A 20,626-nucleotide genomic window follows, 5' to 3' on the forward strand; every position below is an offset into this window, starting at 1 on the left:
CACACACACACACACACACACACGTAACTAATATATGTCAGATAGGAAGAAATTTTCTTAGAAAGTAACCAGTATTCAAAAACCTTTCCTTTCCATTCATTGTTCTTAACATCCTTAGAAATAGTCCATTTCAATAACATAACATAATGAGACTGAGAACACATTTTATTAATTAGGAGGAAATTATAGTAGTAATATTAACATCTTACATTTGTAAGCACCCTGGAGTCCACAAAGCACCCTCACATAGTTTCTAATTTAATTCAGTCTTAGCAACATGGCACCTCGGGGGACTACAAAAGAAACTAAAGACTCTCTGAAGCTTTTAAGCTACAGACTAAAAAGGGTCGGGGGACAGAAGTAACAAGACAAAAGAACAATTACAACATATCAAAATAACTATAAACATTAAGATCTGCCAAAATTTATACCTTTTCACCAAACCCTAAATACATAAACGTCTATGATACTAAAAACTGAGAGTTACGCCTGGCCCTATTTTTGATGTAAAATTTCAGTATTAAAAAACAGCTAAGGGTTTCTAAAAGTGAAATTTGACCTAGGGTACTAACACAGCATTTTGAGTTTGGGGTATTGTTAATGTGGGAAACCATTCCTAAAGAAAATGGGTTACTGAACAGGGTCTACACATTGACAAATATGAATTTAAGGACAGCGTTTTAACTGAGGGAAAAAAATAAGAAAAGAGGTATCAAAAATGGTACTGAAATGATACTGCTTGTGAGTCCAGCTCTTCCAAGAGATGTGTGATTTATCTTCTTTGTATCTCCAGCAATGACCAGAAATTCAGAAACCATTTTTTAAACTGAAATAAAACAAGTTATGTGAAAATACAGAAGGATACCTTAAAGAACAGGTTAACAACAATTACTGTGGCAGCTTTGTAATTCTGGCAGAAGAAAAAAACTAATGATGGCAGGCATAAAGAACTAGGATCTAACCAACAGGACTGAAGAAATGGAAAAAATGAGGTGAATTTGAGAACAATCAAGAGGAAAAGCTGAGGCAGACTCCAGCTGCTCTTTTGGACTTGAGGGTGGTTGGACCAGAGACAGGAGAGGCTAGATGCAGAGAGGGATGCAGGATGGAGCATGGCCTGCTGTCTACACACGCAGGGGCAGGCGCTTCATAGACTAGAACTGTTTCAGCTTCCTCAACCCAATGAAGAGGCTGCTCCTGGTAAGGAGAGGATTGGAAGTTCAATCTCACAATAAGAAGATACAGTAAATTCATTCTGCAATGTATTCATTTTTAGAGATCATTGGAATGGCCAAGTAGAATTTATGTAAGTGAATGAAAATGAATACTTCAGTCATGACTTTGAAAGTGTTTTTAAAAAAACCATCATTTTGGAATAAAATGTAAATGGGCTACAAAGTTTTCATCATGACCTTAGAGCCCTCCTTCAGTTTCCCCATCCATTACCTCTTATCCTCCCATTCATACTCTCCGCTCTCCCTAAGAAAACCTACAGTCTCTTATTTCACCCCTCCTGCTCCCTCCTGGTACTGGAGCTGCCCCCACATTCCACTTTTTCAAGGGGTCCCCCGCCACAGAGCCACCTCAAATGTATTTCCATTAGATTTGAGACTGCTCAACACACAACTCAATATTGTAAAGAACAGCGGTTTCTTATGTGCTGCAAGTCTATTTTCAACTTTCTAAAGCAACACTTGCTTTCTACCCTAGAAAAAAAATGAAACCAAACATGCTTTTTTACCTCCCCATTAAAAAGGATAGGAAGTCAGAGAAAGAGGGTCAGTTTGACTCTGGATTGGTTCAGGCACCTGAAAGGAAAGTTAACTGACATGCAAGAATGAGGTTAGCAGTCAGGTCCAAGAGGAGGGTGACGCACCTAGCAGGTCTGTTGTTAAAAGTGGGAAGCACAGGCTGGAGTGCAGTAGGAGATAGCAGAGGGAGCAGGTAATTGACAGAAGTCTTGAAAGCACGAAATGAGAGGAGGCAAGAGGAACAGTCCTCGAAGATGAATAACCCAAATCAGTTTTTTGTTTGTGGATATCTGAAGTATTTACATTTGAATATGGATACATATGATGTTCTGTGATTTCACTTTAAAGAAAATAATGATGCCAGACTTTGAAATTATGGCTTAAGAGTACAGAGAAGCTGTTGAATTTTCTAATTCTTATCTCCTTTCAGACAATTCTTTTCTGAAAACAACTCTATTCTGAATGTAAAACGATCTCTTGCAGAGGTGTGAGACTTGCCTTTTCCTAAACTTTTCTTAGGCAAGAAACAGGTTAGGTTAACCACTGTAAGACCTTAAAAAATTGCAATGTAATCTGCAAAAACTGGATATTATCTAAGTCATATTTAAACAGATTATGCATTAACCATCAATTCCAAGGGCATTGGGTTTTTCAACAAAACAAGTATTTCCCATTAATTGACAAACTTAAAATCCTAATTTAGCACTCCCAAGGAACAGAAGAAGCCCATTTAGATGACACAATTGGGGCCAATAATTCCTTTGTTAATCAAAACAGCTAAAATGAAGAATCACACAAAATGCACATATTCATTTCGTTTTAGCAAACATTAAATGTACACTAATTTGCAAATCTTTTGCTTTAGAGCTAGGGCCCTTCCTCTGAGTAGAATCCAGTGATGGACTGTCTCACTGTCTGACATGCCTAAATAACACCTATAAGACAATGTCTAAGATGCCCAGGTTTGTTTTCTTTAAAGGAGAGTGAAAACTTAAAGACACTTGTGAAGCAATGTAAAAACAGAATCTGGAAGCTGCCCATATTCTGATGATTTTTTCCCCAATCTTTTATAATTGTCTCATCTTTATTCAATCTGATAGCAATTTGTCTTCATGAAGTCTTTCCAAAGGTTTTCATAGAAATGATGGCTCTATTTTAGCACACACTTTTCATCATTCTCCATTCCATTTCATTAAATTATGCCAATTACAGTAACTAGAATACCACACATAAACAGATTTGGGAACAAAATACCTCTCGGTGAGCCATAAACTCAGTAACAGGACATCTTCCCCATCATCCTCACACCAATGCCTGCTCAGCAGGCCGACAGAGCCTGCACTAGTCAGGGCACTGTTAGGAGGGAAAGGAGAGAGCTGCGTCAAAAGGGGAAGGAGGTGAAGAAAGAGGCCTCCTATTGTACTGAAATGTATCTCTTGGATAGTTCTGTCTGTGAGCATTCCTAAAGCCAGGGATGTATCTTAGTAATGCCTAGCATATTTTAAGCACATAATAAATATGTATTCCATGTAAGCATTTGATTTCACTCTCTAATTATTCCCACAACATTAGGACAACACAGAGCAATGTTTCATCTAGATAAAAGCTAAAGAGCCCATGGAAAGACTAGTAAATTCCAAGATTATCACAGGAATAAAGGAAGCAAGAGGAGGAAGAAAAAACCCAGTTCCACAATTCTATTCAAAAGTATCCTAATCCAAAAATAAAAAAACAACCCAACTCATGCTCAACAATGGGAAATGGTGACCAGATTAATAACTTAGTTGGTTGTGGGCTCCTTCCTCGGCTAAGTTTTTAAACTGAATTCTCAGAACTTAATCAAACCTTTCAATTAGGTGAAGCAACTTCTATGAGAACAGATTGTTTTTCAGAAACAATGACAATAATAGCTAACAAAACTAAACACTTAATCTTGCCAGGCACTGTACTAAATACACTGCATGCATTTATTCATTTAATCCTAAGTTTGTAGAAGCAGGTACTCATTCAAAGACACAGAGCTAGTCAGTGGTATAGCCAGGATTTGAACCCAGAACCCATGTTCTCAACCACTGTACCATACTGCCCAATATAGTTTGCCTTTTCTTATAAATGATATAATTTTAATATTTTACCTAAGGGTTTTCTTAGTATACTTCTCAAAGGTACATTATCAAAGTCCTTATAATTATAAATTAATTTTTAAGTAATTGGCACTAACTATATGTTCACTGAATAAAAAAAACTATATATGACTCATTCATTCATTAATAAACATTTAACAAGCAGTTACTTAATCACTTGAAAACAAAGAGTTAAAGTAACTCTACTGAGTGACACGGGAGAGAACCGAAACAAATACTCAGAAGTCAGAATCAGCAGGTCTTGATGAGGGATGAATGAGAGGGAGGGAGGGCTAGGCTGAGGCGTGGAAGCAAGATCAGCAGAGAGAAGAAAACAGCCACGCCACAGATAGAAGGTACATAAGAGAGGGAGATAAACATGTAAGCAGCAAACTGTAACACAGACGGAACCAATCCAATGTTACGATGGACAGCCTGGCCCATGACAACAAATCTAGAGCCAACAGAGACACACGAACTAATTGCTGAAAGAGAAACTCATTAACAATGGTGGTGCTATAAACTGTTATCAATTTTCCACTTCCTCCTCTGCATCGAACATGGTGCCTGACACTTCTAGTGTACACTACCAATGTCTCCATTTTATATCCAAGGAAACTGAGACTCAAAGATTAAAAGGAAATGCTGGGATTCTAATTCAGCTACCACCAGACTTTGACACCCCAAGCTACCTCTATGCTGTGACAGTGCCTGCTTAAACAAATAATGATGAAAATGATAATAAAGATAACAAAAGTTTCATTCTGATACTGAAGTGGTTAGAACTGCAGCTCACATCCCCTGTGCCTTGACCAAGTACTCAGCTCTGTGTTTGGCATTTACATATACAACCTCATCTATGCCTCACCTTGTGAGAGTGGTAACAAGACCTGCAAATTAGTAAGCACCTCCTCAATACCAGACACATAATCAGAGTTACACATGTGTCGTTTCTATTCTTTAGAGCACTCATGCAAGGGAGGCTGCACTGGCCTCACTCTGCAGTCAAGGAAATGGGCTCACAAGACAAGGTGATACACTAATAGGCAGTATAGGGATAGAAACTACATTTGTATAGTTTCAAATATCTACAAATCTCTCTCCTCTCCCTCTGTTTCTCCCTCTCTCTCTCTCTCTCCCTCCCTCCCTCCCTCTCTCTTAGTTGAGAGAGAGGAAGAACACATGTGTGACAAAATGTTCAAAATTAGTGAATCCTGATAAAGAATACATAGGAATTATCTGTATAATGCTTGCAACTTTCAAATCTGAAACTAGGAAAATAAGCCTGTGAGTCAGGGCACAAAAGAATCTGGAAAGGCTCAGTTCATTCTCAGAGGATACCTCTGGTATTACAGATTAGACTCAATTCTGCTTCTTTTCTTTTCCTTTTTCTTTTTTTTTTTTTTTTTGTTTTTTTTTTTTGTTTTTTGAGATGGAGTCTTGCTCTGTCGCCCAGGCTGGAGTGTCGTGGCGTGATCTCGGCTTACTGCCAGCTCCGCCTCCCAGGTTCACGACATTCTTCTGCCTCAGCCTCCTGAGTAGCTGGGACTACAGGAGTCTGCCACAGTGCCCACTAATTTTTTGTCTTTTCAGTAGAGACGGGGTTTCCCCGTGTTAGCCAGAATGGTTTCGATCTCCTGACTTCGTGATCTGCCCGCTTTGGCCTCCCAGAGTGCTGGGATTACAGGCGTGAGCCACCATGCCCGGCCTTAATTCTGCTTCTAAGCAGCTGCTGGTAGAGGGAGAGGGGGTGCCACATGAAAACTTATTTTTAAAAGGAAACTGCAATTAAATGACATTTTTTAAACCACCAATTAAACATGCATGGTACTAGCAAGCTTGGTGGTCACCAGGCCCTAAACATCAGAAATGCAGTATAACTTCTGGAGTGAGTAGTTAACTCATTTTCAGCTTAGAAAAAGAACAGATTTTAGTAGGTAAATTGTTAAGTGTTCAACATATCTGATAGCTACATCTTGCCAATTTTAGAATTAAAAGAAAATTGTCAATTCATTTATTACTAAAATGAAGTATTAGCTAAGATTTGATATTTGGAGGATATCAGGCCATTTCCATTTTTTAGAAATTGGAGACATATGTAATTCTGCAAGTAAAGTAGTAATTTTTTGCTAAAAATTACATAAAAAAAGTAAACTAAGTTTGCCTCAAAAGAAAGGATGATAATTACTTAAGGGAAACTATTTGAATATTGATTTAATCTTGAGGGCTGAACTTTATGACACCGCCAATATTTATTTTTAACAAACAAAAAATGGCATTTTCATATGTTTTCATCTATTACATTGGTAGGTTATTCTCTGGTTCAGTCCATAAAAATTTCTTTAACTATTCTGCAAATAAAAGTAGTATTCAAGTGTCATTAATTTTTAAAGGCAACACTAGATGGCAGTAAATACACAAAAGTTGTGACAGACATGACAGTTCTCAGAATACAGTAGTGATCATTTTTGCCTTTACTCAATTTCATCAGTACTAAATCAAGCTTTAAAAAAAATGAAGAATCAGGGCTAGGTGTGGTGGTTCACACCTGTAATCCCAGCACTTTGGGAGGCTGAAGCAGGCAGATCACTTGAGGTCAGGAGTTTGAGATCAGCCTGGCCAAAATGGTGAAACCCTGTCTCTACTAAAAATACAAATATTAGCCAAGCATGGTGGTGTGCACCTGTAATCCCAGCTACTTGGAAGGCTGAGCCACGAGAATTGCTTGAACCCAGGAGGCAGAGGATGCAGTGAGCCAAGATCGTGCCACTGCACTCCAGCCTGGGTGACAGAGCAAGACTCTGTCGGGAAAAAAAAAAACAACAAAAAAAAAACCAGAAGAAGAAGAATCGGAAACCTACATAAAAAATAAAGTGAACTGGCTTTGGAAATATGATCCAGAAAGCAATAGAAACTATCAATTCATCCAATTTTAAATTCTGAGAACATTAACACTCAACATCAACTTTATAAAACTGTTACATTTTCTAAGTCGTGTTTGTTCTGTTAACAAATTCTAATCATGTAAGTGTATCTGGATATTTATTTGGTTAATTAATTTGGAGAAAAAAAGCATCTTAAATTGCTTTTTCCATCAAGACGTTAAAAATTTATGAGGATTTTTATGTATTTATAGATTATGGCATTTTTTGAGTTAGTAAAATTTCTGCTCTTATAGGGACCATGAATAAACATATGAAAGTATAGTATGCTGCTAATTTAATATGCTACTAGCAAAACTTTTTTAAATCAATAAGAACATTATGTAGACTCCAGTAAAAAATTCTATTTTTTTTTTTTTTTTTAGACAGAGTCTCACTCTGTCACCCAGGCTGGAGCGCAGTGGCACAGTCTCACCTTACCACAACCTCTGCCTCCTGGGTTCAAGTGATTCCCCTGCCTCAGCCTCCCAAGTAGCTGGGATTACAGGCACGCACCATCACACCCGGCTAATTTTTGTATTTTTAGTAGAGATGGTGTTTCACCATATTGACCAGGCTGGCCTCGAACTTCTGACCTCAGGTGATCTGCCCACCTCAGCCTCCCAAAGTGCTGAGATTACAGGCATGAGCCACCACGTCCGGCCCCACTGATAGTTTTGATGAACATTCTGTAACATTCTTTTTTTCCAGCTTTACAGAGGTATAACTGACAAATAAAAATTGAATATATTTAAGTTACACAACATATTTTGAAATATGTATATCCTGTGAAATGATTAGCAAAATTAATCTAATTATCCTATCTATCACCTCACAGTTACCTTGTAAAATTCAGAATTAGAATTTCAACACGATTTTACAAACTTAATGGTAGCAAACCAAAAATTTGTATTTTCTATTCTATTTGCAAATGTTACACTTTTTGGATTCATTACAAGACCAGATGGCATTCAGCTGAGGTCTCAGCAACATTAGAATAAAATTGGTAAATTTCTAATTTTTTGGCTATTTCAAACAGCTTGAGCTTTGTTTTGTCCTGACACACAAAATTTTCTATTGAGAAACCAAAGCTAGGGCCCTCTCAAATGTATGAAAGTCAATAAGGTATAAACAAAACAAATCTTCAAATACACACTGTGGCAGAAAGAGAGGACCCATCTGTGCCAATATAATCCAACTTCTGATCAATAGTTAACATTTTAAAATATCATAAAATAAATAGCCATAGCTTACTGCAAGCACATTGACACAAATACACACTGAAACAGCCAAAACAATCTTGAAAAAGAAAAACAAAGTTAGTAGTCTCACACCGCCTGACTTCAAAACATACTACAAAGCTATGGAAATCAAGAGTATGGCACTGGCATAAAAACAGAAACACTGACCAATGGAATCAAGAGCCCAGAAATAAACTCCGCATATACAGTCAAATGATTTTGCAAACTTTCCATACACAGTCAAATGATTTTCAACAAGGGTGCCAAGACCACTCATTAGGGAAAAGACGACCTTTTCAACAAATAGTACTGGGAAAACGACATCCACATGCAAAAGAAATACAACTTACAAAAACAACCAAATGAAAATTATAGAGCTGAAAAATGCAGTGGTAGAAATTTTTTTTAAAAAACACCTCAGTATATGGGCTCAATAGTAGTGTGGACATACAGAAGATGTTGAAACAGTGAACTTGAAAATACATCAACAGAATTCACCTAATGTGAATAACAGAAAACAGACTGACAAAAATTGAACAGAGCCTTAGGGACCTGTGGGAAAATACAAAAGACTCAAGATTCATATCAAAATCCCAGGAGAAGGGAGAGAGTGGGGCTGAAAGAGTACTTGAAGAAATAATGGCTATAAAGTTCCTTAATTTGGTTAAAGACAAAAACTCACAGATCTAAGAAGCTGAGCATGCCCCAAACGGAATAAACCCCCAAGAAGCTACACTAAGACCCATTATGATTAAACTTTCAAAAATTAAAGATACAGGGAAAAAAATCTTGAAAGCAGCCAGAGAAAAAAGGACCCATTAACTACAGGCAAACACCAATTAGAATGATATATTTCTCATCCGAAACCATGGAGACTAGAAGGAAGTACCAAAATGTTTTTCATGTGCTGAAAGAAAAAGATCATCATCCATGAATTCTATGTCCAGCAAAACTATACTTAAGAATGAAAGAGAAAAAAAGTTTTCAGATGAAGAAAAAAATTAAAGAGAATTTGTTGCTAGCAGACTGACCCTTTAAAAATCGGCTAACAAAAGTTATTAGAACAGAAGAGAAACAAAGAACAAAATTATCACAAACTATTATAGATGGCTTAAAACAGCAGGACTGTATTGTCTCACAGTCTGGAGGCTAGAAGTCCAAAATCAAGATGTTGGCAGGAATAGGATCCCCCTAAAACCTGGAGGGAGCCTTCCTTGATGCTTCCTGGCTTCTTCCGAGCCTTCCTTGATGCTTCTTACTTTGCCAGTTTAGACAATGACAATCAGGAAGGGGAACATCACACACTGGGGCCTATCATGGGGAGGGGGGAGGGGGGAGGGATTGCATTGGGAGTTACACCTGATGTAAATGACGAGTTGATGGGTGCTGACGAGTTGATGGTTGCAGCACACCAACATGGCACAAGTATACATATGTAACAAACCTGCACGTTATGCACATGTACCCTGGAACTCAAAGTATAATAATAATAATAATTTTTTAAAAATTCAAAAAAAAATAATAAAAAAATAAAGGTAAAAAAAAAACAGCTGTTTTTACACAATGTGAAGAGACAATAAATAAATAAATAAGAGGAGGCATAATGGTTAGAACCTAGAGGGTAACAGCCAAGTATCCCTAGAATGTGCAGATTAAGTGAATCCATGAGGATTAGACTAGCAAAACCATCCTGTAACACGTGAGAATAGCCACCTGCAGAACAGTATTATAGGCCAGTAAGTCTCCCGAATTAAGTAAGAAGAACCAGGCCCTCAATATGTGATTAAGGTATCTCTAAATACAAAAGAAAACAGTAGGCTAATCAATGGTAATATACGGAGTCAGCCAGGAATCTAGAGAAAGTGAGGGCAAAAATCAAGAAGTGGACTATAATGAGCTCATCCAGCATTGCTCAGAAGCTAGCGATGGACACCAAGAGCTGGTTCATGAGAGAGCTCTGCTCTGTGTGGAAGCAGGGATGGTTTTCAGGTTTTCTACATCTTTTAAGATATTACACTACTCCTGCTCTTGTTCTAAATTTACCAAGAAATCTTCTAATAACCAATCCACCTTCACTGGAACATCCACTGTTATGGTATTGGTAAAGTATCTTTTTATTGTAAATTAACCACCTGGATTTCTGGTCAATCCCTTGTAAGTTTCATGAGTTTTAAGTCTCAGTCAGTCCCAAAAGCCTTTAATTAACTCTGAGTGTACTGGCAAAGACAAATTTTTAGATCTGTGAAGTTAAGTGCCATATTCTAAATCAGGAAGGCGCACTACAAGCCCAGCCAACTGGTCTCTCCCTGTCAAAGGTAACTCTGTCTTGTTTTCTCACTTCCACAGGTCATAAATCAGCCTTGCAAATAGCTCTCAAAAATTCTATTCAACTTACAAAATTCAAAATAGACCTACTTGTATCTGTCAGGGCCATTCTCTTTTCCCTCCCACTCACTGCTGTCTAAAATCATTCTCCAAAATGCATATTCCACATATAGCATCTATCATGAACACAGATTCCTACCAAATACAATAAGAGCAAAAAAGAGCAAAGCAGAATATATTTCTTTAGCCAACACTGGAAATGTGCAAGTTCATGATTTCCTTTCCTCTGGTCAGCCCTGAGTCCTAAGGCCTTAAGTATATGAAACACCATTCAGAATCCTCCTAAGTTCTGCTTTTATAGAGTTCCATAACTGTTCTGTTTTTAAAATATCTAAAAATGAAAGGTGGTCACAATATTCTTGACAACTATAATTACAAGCAACAAAAAAAATTCCTACAAATTATTCCATTTACATTTGGTTAGTGCTTAATTTCCAAGATGTTACAGTGATCCATATTCTGAAACATGATAAAAGAAAAACCTAAAAAGAGCACAGACAGCCTACTTGTGCTTTGCATGTGAAATTATGTATCGTCCTACCAATTACATTTTGAAGTTTGAGAGTGTTTCACAATGAATTTCACACCTGTAGCAAATGAGACTTAAGTCATTATCAAAAAGCATTTCTTAGGATTTACTCGCTTAAGAAAGTAGAACTGTCTTTTCTCTAAAATAGACTAAAAATACATATTAAATGTATAGAATTTGATTTTGAATAGGATTTTTTTTTTAAGCCACAGTGTCTCGCTCTGTTGACCAGGCTGGAGTGCAGTGGTGCCATCAAAGCTCACTATAACTGTGAACTCTAGGGCTCAATCAATCCTCCTGCCTCAGCCTCCCAAATAGCTAGGACTACAAGAATGAACCAACACATCAGGTACCAAATTACATCAGGTAATTTTTAAATTTTTTGTGAAGACAGGGTCTTATGATGTTGCCCAGGTCTTGAACTCCTGGCCTCATGTCATTCTGTCTTGGCCTGGGTGCTGGGATTACAAACATGAGCCATGGTGCCTGACCCTCAAATAGGATTTACCTACTTAGCACTGGGCAGACCAGCATAATAGTGGAAATGTCACTTCCTGTTTGCATTAGGGTGACAGTTTTTCATACTTGGGCAATAACCATAAATACAAAGCCTGATTCTTCTATTACTTGAACCGTTTTTGCTTTCTTACCAGTAAATCCATATTGCTCAATTGTCAGCCATGGACAGCCCAAGACAGCACTGCTTTGGAATAGAGAAACGTGATATGGATGCTGCTTAAAAGAAGTTTAAATCTTTACTTACCTCCACTGCCACTACAATCAAAATGAGGTCTGCTTTTGACTCTGGAAAGATTGCATTCACTTGTGGTGACATTCCAATCAGAGCACAGTTAGTGACCACAGATATAACACTCATCGTTTCAAAAGCCAACTAAAAGAAAAAAGAACGGAAATTAAAAATTGCAATGACTGCTTCCATATTTCCTCATCCTTTTTCATATTATCTAAAAATCAAGGAAAATGTCTTACCCTAGTTCTAAACATTCCAAGTACATTTTAAACTTTTTTCTCTGTCATGGTATGATTTTTTTTAGCTGAAAAAAGCCATACTGTTAGGCAGTATTTTAGACACTTTTGGCATGAATATCCCAAAGCAGTATGTTCTATCTTCCTAATTGGAGGCAGCCCTGGACCTGAATTGGGAATACTGTTAAAGTTACTCTACTCACATCTAAGGGGAATCTAAAGTAGGGCTGCCAGGGAAAAATGTTTCACATTAAAAAACAGGTAACATTTCAAACAGAACTTATGTTGTGAAATCATCCTTTTACTTTGACATCACACACCACATCTGACTCAGCCATAACCAGCTTTACAATCAAGGCACCAGTGATAAATGGTGATCCTTTCCTAGCATCATTTAGCAAATCAAATGTAGAACTTTAGAAAAATATAGATGCTAGGCCCCACTGAGACATACTAGACAAACTGGTCCAGCATCCCCTGAAGGAGACTTTGGTGCATACTGCAAAGGATGGATGGAGAAATGTTGTGACCATTGCTCTTTTTTTCTTTAATATAAAGCATATGGTGATCACTACTTAATAATTTACCCACTAATTCCAAGAAACACACGTACTATTAGAAACATTAATTTTAAAAGAAGCAAAACAAAAGATGACTGAATCCAAACTTAATATGAATACATCTTGTCCCATGAAGAACTTCTGCCATCTTACAATTTAGAAATCTTTTGTGTAGTCTGATTATTTTTCCACAGTTTTCTTCATAAGAAATCTAAGACTGTCTTTAGTTTAAAATTTCTATTTACTTACTTTTGATTATATTCACATAGCTTAAAAATCAAAAATTCTAAGTACATAGTGAAGAGTGTCTTGTTCCCTTCTCCCCTTTTCTTCCACTTCCCAGCTCCCATTCCCCCTAGAAGATAACCACTATTTGCAGTTTCTTATGTATTCTTCCAGACACTTTTATGCAAAACAAGCAAACTTGAACATATACACTCTTTCCTATTCCCTGTCAGGTCCCTTGCTTTGGTCATTTAAAGTGTCTTGAGGGACTTTCTGTGTCAATACTAAAAGAGCTCCCTCATTCTTTGCCACATCTGCTTCAGCATTTTATTACACGGACGTTATCAGAATTTATGTAACCATTTTCTTACTGGTGGGCATTTAGTTGCTATTACAAACAATGCTACAGTTGGTGATCTTATAAGAACATCATTTAACAAATGTGGAAAGAGGCTAAATTCTGGAGAGTGAAATGGCTGAGTCAAAGGGGATATCCATTTGTAATTTTGATAGATAATACGAAGCTGCACTGCATGGGTTGACCAGCTCATGCTTCCACCAGCAGCATATGACAGTGCCTGGCTTCCTGAACTTGCAGTATGTTTGTAACTAAACTTTCAGGTTTTTAAAAAATCACCTATATTGAGTTATAATTTACATACAATAAACTGCATGCATTTAAAGTATATACTTCATCACATTTTGATAGGTGTATTTACCTGTGAAACCACCAGCACCACAAACAAGACACAGGACATTTCCATTTCCCCCAAAAGATTCCTCATGACCCTTGCAATTCAGCCCTCTCTTTACACCTGGGTCCAAGCAAAATATGATCTGCTTTTTGTCAAGATAGATTTGTTTGCATATTCCAAAAATCAGATATAACTAAAATCATACAGTATACATTCTTTTGTGTCTGCTTCTTTCAAGCAGCATAATGATTCAGTGATTGATCCATGTTTTATGTATCACTATTTCATTTCTTTTTTATTGAGCAGGGTTCCATTTTATAAATATGTCAAAATTTTTGTTATCCGTTTGCCTACTGGTGGCAAGTCGGGTTGTTTCCAGTTTGGGGTTACTGTGAATAAAGTTGCTATGAACATTCCTGTGCAGTCTTTGTATGAACATATCCATTCATTTCTCCTGGTCATCTATTAATATTTCCCCTTTCAGTTCAAGTTTTTTTTCCCCCACATATTTTGAAACTCTGTTCTTTGGTACATACACATTTAAGATTGCTATGTCTTCCTGGTAATTTGACACTTTTATCATAGAATGGTCCTCTCTGGCAATTTTTGCTCAGATGTCTACTTTATCTGACACTAATATAGTCATTCCTTCTTTCTTTTAATATTTCCATATACATCTTTTTCTATTCTTTTACTTTCAACCCACCTAAATCATATTTGACTTGAGATTCTTAAAGACAGCATATACTTCAGTCATGTGTTTTAATCCACTCTCCCAATCTCTGTCTTTAATTGTTGTCTGACCATTTACAAGTAACGTATTTATTGATATGTTAGGATGTACGGCTGGTCATTTCCTTGTTTTCTGTTTGTTCCCTGTTTTTCATTTCTCTGCTTTCTTTTTCCTGTCTTACTGTGGTTTACTTGAACATTGTTTAGAATTCCATTTTAGTTTATCTATAATGTTCCTCAGTATACCTTTTGTGTAATGTTTTCAGTGGTTGCTCTAGGTATTACATATCCATAACTTACCACATTCTACTTGTGTCATCATTTATCAGTTTCAGTGAAGCACAGAAACCTTACCTCCCTCTACCATCCTTTATTTATAATATACTTGTCTTGACACAGGGGAAAGAATCAGACAGTGTATCTTGTCTACATAGGCTGGGTGTAGTGGCTCATGCCTGTAATCTTAGCACTTTGGAAGGCCAAGGTGGTAGGATCATTTGAGGCCAAAAGTTTAAGACCAACCTGGTCAATACAGTGGGAGCCCATGTCTACAAAAAATAAATAAAACATTTTTTTCTACATATATTTAGAATCATTGGACAGTATTATAAGTTTTGCTTCAACCATCAAACATAACATAGAAAACTCAGTAAGAGAAGAAAAGTCTATTTTGTTTACTAATATTTTTGGTTACCATGTTTTTTCTTCCTCAGGTTCCCAGATTTCTTCCTTTATAATTCCTTAGTTAAGAGAACTTCCTATAGCTATTCTCTTAGGCTAGGTCTACTGGCAACAAATTCTCTTAGTTCGCTCTCATCTGAAAGTGTCTTGCTTCTTCCTTCATTTCTGAAAAATATTATCTCTGGGGAGATATATATATATATATATATATATATATATATATATATATATATATATAAAACACACATACTTTTTTTATTTTTTGAGATGGAGTTTTGCTCTTGTCATCCAGGCTGGAGTGCAATGGTGTGATCCCAGCTCACTGCAACCTACGGCTCACTGCAACTTCCGCCTTCCAGGTTCAAGCAATTCTCCTGCCTCGGCCTCTCAAGTAGCTGGGATTACAGGCACCTGCAACCACAGCCAGCTAATTTTTGTATTTTTGGTAGAGATGGGGTTTCACCATGTTGGTCAGGCTGGTCTCAAACTTCGGACCTCAGGTGATCCACCTGCCTCAGTCTCCCAAAGAGCTGGGATTACAGGCGTGAGCCACCGCACCCAGCCAGGATTCTATATTGACAACTCTTAAAGGACCTGAAAAATATTTTGCCACTTTCTTTTGGCCTCCATGGTTTCCAATAAGAAATTGGCTGTCATTCTAATTGTTTTTCCCCTATAGGTGAGATGTTATTTCTCTTTTGATGCTCTTGAAATGCTGTCTTTAGCTTTCATGTGTTTATGATGTGTGTTGGCAAGGATTTCTTTGTTTTATCTTGTTTGAGGTTCACAATGCTTCTTAATTCTGCAGTTTTGGGTCTCTTGCCGCATTTAAAAAGTTCTTAGCCATTATTTACTCAAGTACTTTTTGGGCCCCTCCCTCCTTCTTCTCTCCTTCTGTAACTTCGGTGACATGAATGTGAGCTCTTTTTTATACCCACAGAGGTCCCTGAGGTTATGTTTGTTCTTACAGAATATTTTCTCTCTGTTGTTCAGCCTGGATAATTTCCCTCTTTTTATTTTTGAGACGGAGTCTCTCACTGTTGCTCGGGCTGGAGTGCAGTGGTGCGATCCAGCTCACTTCAACCTCTGCCTCCCAGGTTTAAGTGATTCTCCTGCCTCAGCCTCCCAAGTAGCTGGGATTATAAGTGCCCGCTACCACACCCAGCTAATTTTTTTTTGAGATGGAGTCTCGCACTGTTGCTCGGGCTGGAGTGCAGTGGTGCGATCCAGCTCACTTCAACCTCTGCCTCCCAGGTTTAAGCGATTCTCCTGCCTCAGCCTCCCAAGTATCTGGGATATAAGTGCCCACCACCAGGCCCAGCTAATTTTTTGTATTTTTAGTAGAGATGGGGTTTCACCATGTTGGCCAGGCTGGTCTTGAACTCCTGACCTCGTGATCTGCCTGCTTTGGCCTCCCAAAGTGCTGGGATTACAGGCGTGAGCCACAGCACCCAGCTGATAATTTCTTTTATTCTATTTTCCAGTTTCTGATTATTTTCTCTGTCCCTTCCATTCTGCTGTTGCATTCATTCAGTGTGCTTTTTATTTCAGTTATGGTATTTGTCACTTCTAAAATATCAATGCGATTCTCTTTTATATCTTCCATCTCTTTGCTGAGACATCCACATCTAAAAGGGGTCTGTTTTTTCATTTGTTTCAGATATGGTCATAATTACTCATTAAAACTTTTATATAAGGCTGTTTTAAAATCTCTGTCCAATATTTCTAACCTGTGTCATCTTGGTAGTGTCATCTGCTGACTGTCTTTTCTCATTAAGCTTGATTTCTTCCTGGTTCTTTCTATGATGAGTGATTTTTCTTTTTTTTTTTTTTTTTTTTTTTGAGATGGAGTGTCGCTCTGTCACCCAAGCTGGAGTGCAATGGTACAGTCTCAGCTCACTGCAACCTCTTCCTCTCGGGTTCAAGTGATTCTTCTGCCTCAGCCTCCTGAGTAGCTGGGATTACAGGCACCCAGCAGCATGCCTGGCTAATTTTTTTATTTTTAGTAGAGATGGGGTTTCACCATGTTGGCCAGGCTGGTCTCAAACTCCTAAGCTCAGGTGATCCGCCTGCCTCAACCTCCCAAAGTGCTGCGATTACAGGTGTGAGCCACCACACCCAGTCTGATCAGTGATTTTTTAAATAGAAACCTGGACATGTTAGGAGAGATAAGATTCTAAATCTTATTTAAACCTTCTGTTTTAGTTGATTTCTCTGACACCATTCCAGCAAGGGAAGAGGGGATAACGCCTTACTACTATCAGGTAGAGGTAGAAGTCCAGGTTCCCCCTGTAGAAACTACTGGCACCCAGCGGGGATTCCTCATTATTGCTGGACAAGGATGGGTGCTCTGGCTTCCCACCAGACCTCTACAGATTCTTCCCTCAGGGAGAGAACGACAGGTGCCTCATATATGTTCCCATGTGGCCTCCACTGTGCAGGGTTGTGGTGGAAACTCCTTATATTCCACTAGGCTTCCTCTGAGACCACCCCAGGACTAGAAAACTAGACTAGCAGAAACTAAAAAAGGAGTCTATTACTGCCAGATAGGAGCAGAAGTCTAGGCTCCCCATGTGGCTTCCACTGACACTGTAGCAGGGAGGGTCTCATTAATACTGGCTGAGATGAAGTCTCAGCTGGCTACTTTCCCAGAAGATAGTCAGAGTTTCACATCTAAAAGGGGTCTTAGAAATTATATTTATCTCGCCTAACCCCCAATTTTAAAAACAAGAAAAGTGAAGCTAGACAAAGTTAATGGTTATCTAAGGCCACACAGCTAGTTTGTAACAAAACAAACAAACTCAGTTTTCCTAAATCTCTCTGTAGGGCTTACTTTTTAAATTTTTTCTCCCTGTCAGAACACCTCATATTTTTATTTTTTAAAGGAATAATTATTTTCTCAAACAATTACCTGCCACACACCAATACTGGCTGAAGGTTCGGAGAACGGACGTTTGAAGACCCTGCACATTTTTAAGGCATCTGAATTGACTTCAGTGAAGTTATTTAACACAGCAAAGGCAGCTGCTAATGGGTAAACACAGGAGAAAAGGCTCACATAACCAAACTGCAGGAATAATTCCAAGTAATCATCAAAGGTGCCCTGAAAATATAAACAAGCATGCATTATTTTAATATCATATAATAGGAATATCCTTTTGCAATACTCTTCAAAGCCGTGGCCTCTAACTATTCCAAAAAACCTCAAAGAGTTTCCCCACCACACACCAGTGTTTCTCCAACTTCTGACACCCTCAGGCTTCATGATCATCCCACACACATGCAATAATAATTTCAGTTTAAGAAAAGTATTCATCACAATATTTTACAGCAACATAAGCATTAATGTTTTTAAATTAATAAACATTATTATTATTGCATCTCTGAACCAGTCTTTCACTAAGATAAGCATATTAGGTTCAGTGTTAGTGTAAGTCAGAGTCCACTTCCAGTCAGTTTTTCTTATTTTATATTTTACTAAATAGAAAATCTCAAACACAACAATAGGGTCCTGGGAATGGCAAAAGGTGCTTCTTCCAGATGTTCTGGATATCTGAATCAAGTATGAACCCACAGATTCTGAGTCTCACTGGCTATTTTCGAGGTTCACCAGAAAGTACCACTATACACATAAACCTCAGAACTGGCAGGTTAAATGCTCGGCTTGGGATTCAAAGGTGAGCAGTTTCTAAATAACTTGGTTGGTTGTCTTTGGCTCTAGATAGTATGTTCTTGTGTTGTGTTGCAGCATCTACTTATGGTTCTTAAATATACCCAGTGACATTGCATCAATCTCTTTCTCTGAAGGATAAAGAAATCAAGAGTTGGGAAAGAGTAAAAATCTTAGCAATCAAGCCATTTTTACCACATTCGGTCTTAAGAAATCCTGATACCCTATGCTCAGCATTCAAAATTGTACTGTTTCAGGCTGTAAAGATCAAGCCTATGCAGAGATGTGCAGGCAGTTTTTCTCAGGTGTGCTATTGGGAAGCCTCTGGAAATCATGCAAAGGCCTTCTTGGAGTTATTAGTGTATAGCACCCAGGGAGTCCTTTCCAAACACAGCAGTGTGCTCCACACTCTGTGTTTCCCCACACTCTGTTTCCCCACACTCTGTGTTTCCATCTCTCCAGGCGATTCTGAGTGATGATAGGTACACATTCACATTGTATCAGTACCTTTTACACTTCTGAGTGCTTTTGAGCCAATAAATTTAGCAAACCAAGGACATAATCCAACAGCAAGAAGGAAAAAAATGAAAATTTAACAAAGAAAACACATACATACACTAAGAATATATTAACCAAGACACAATCTACCCTATTCTCTCTTTTTGTTGGACCATGCTATCAACACTCAGCTGAGAAGTTTTAAACTGATAAAATGTTATTTACTAAAAACACAGAACAAACATAACACACAATGGTGAGAAGAATAAAAAAAATCAGAAATAAGATAAAGATTCCTGTAATAATTACTTCTATTCAAATTATATTGAACATACTAGTAAGCCTAGTAGATAATAAAAAGGGTAAAGACTGAAGGAAGAAAGAAAATGGTCATTATTTATAGCTCAAATTACTGCCTATATAGAAAATCCAACAAAATCTATAGAAAATATTTTGGAAATAACAGGAGAGTTCAGCAAAATTGTGGGTAAAAGATATAAAAGTTAACAGCATTCCCATATACCAGCAACAAAAAATTAGAAATTGTATTTTTAAAGAGATACTATTTATAAAAAGGAAAAGGAAAGACTCAAAAGTATTGACCCACAGATAATTTATTCATTATAAAATGAAGAAAAAAAAACCCACCTGTGCAGTCTGCCTTTTACCAAGCCAACCAAATGATCAAACAAGCTGACCCCACAAAATGGGCAACCAGACGTCAATGCCTCCTGATGGGGTGCAATGGTGGTATACTTCCAAAATCATTTAACTCAAATCTTATGAGAAGTAAGACCAAACAATAGATTTACAAAAGCCAATTCCTTGAAAAACGGCAAGGAGGTTGCTCTAGAGCTGTAATTTTCAAACTTTTTTGGTCTTAAGAGTCCGAAACTCTTAAAAAATTATTGAGGACATTAAAGACATTCTGTTTGGCAGGCACAGTGGCTCACGCCTGTAATCCCAGCACTTTGGGAGGCCGAGGCGGGCGGATAACAAGGTCAGGAGATTGAGACCATCCTGGCTAACATGGTGAAACCCTGTCTCTACTAAAAACTACAACAAATTAGCTGGGCGTGGCAGGCACCTGTAGTCCCAGGTACTCGGGAGCATACTGGGTACACTGTACCCAGGTACAGTGAGTCGAGATCGCGCCACTGCACTTCAGCCTGGGTGACAGAGCGAGACTCTGTCTCAAAAAAAAAGACATTTTGTTTATGTGAGTTTATCTAGTTGATGCTTTGATGCTTACTATATTATTAATTAAAACTGAGAAATTAGGCCAGGCATGGTGGCTCATCCCAACACTTTGGGAGGCCAAGGTGGGAGAACTGCTTAAATCCAGGAGTTCAAGACCAGCCTGGGCAACACAGTGAGAGCCCATCTCTACAAAAAATACAAAAATAAGCCACGCATGATGGTGCACGCCTGTAGTCCCAGATACTCAGGAGGCTGAGGTAGAAGGATTGCTTGAGCCTGGGAGGTTGAGGTTGCAGTGAGCCACTATTGCCACCACTGCCCTCCAACCTGGGTGACAAGGTGAGACCCTGTCTCACAAGAAAAAAAAAAAAAAAAAAACTGAGAAATTTTAAAGATCTTCCATTAATTCATTTAAACAATAACATCTT

General features: G+C 38.0%; 1 protein-coding gene across 2 annotated transcripts in view; it reads right to left on the minus strand.

Annotated features, from left to right (window-relative positions):
* ANO10 (anoctamin 10) overlaps positions 1–20,626 on the minus strand; it is a 239,684-nt gene that overhangs the window by 172,016 nt on the left and 47,042 nt on the right. For both annotated transcript variants that reach the window (XM_005546813.5, XM_005546814.5), the window contains exons 10-11: positions 17,742–17,933; positions 11,714–11,842 (exon numbers count right to left, since the gene is read on the minus strand). In XM_005546813.5, coding sequence (XP_005546870.1) covers positions 11,714–11,842; positions 17,742–17,933 — 321 coding nt within the window. The remainder of the gene's footprint in view (positions 1–11,713; positions 11,843–17,741; positions 17,934–20,626) is intronic.

The sequence above is a fragment of the Macaca fascicularis genome, chromosome 2 (genome assembly GCF_037993035.2).
Source record: "Macaca fascicularis isolate 582-1 chromosome 2, T2T-MFA8v1.1".
Classification (NCBI taxonomy): Eukaryota; Metazoa; Chordata; class Mammalia; order Primates; family Cercopithecidae; genus Macaca; species Macaca fascicularis.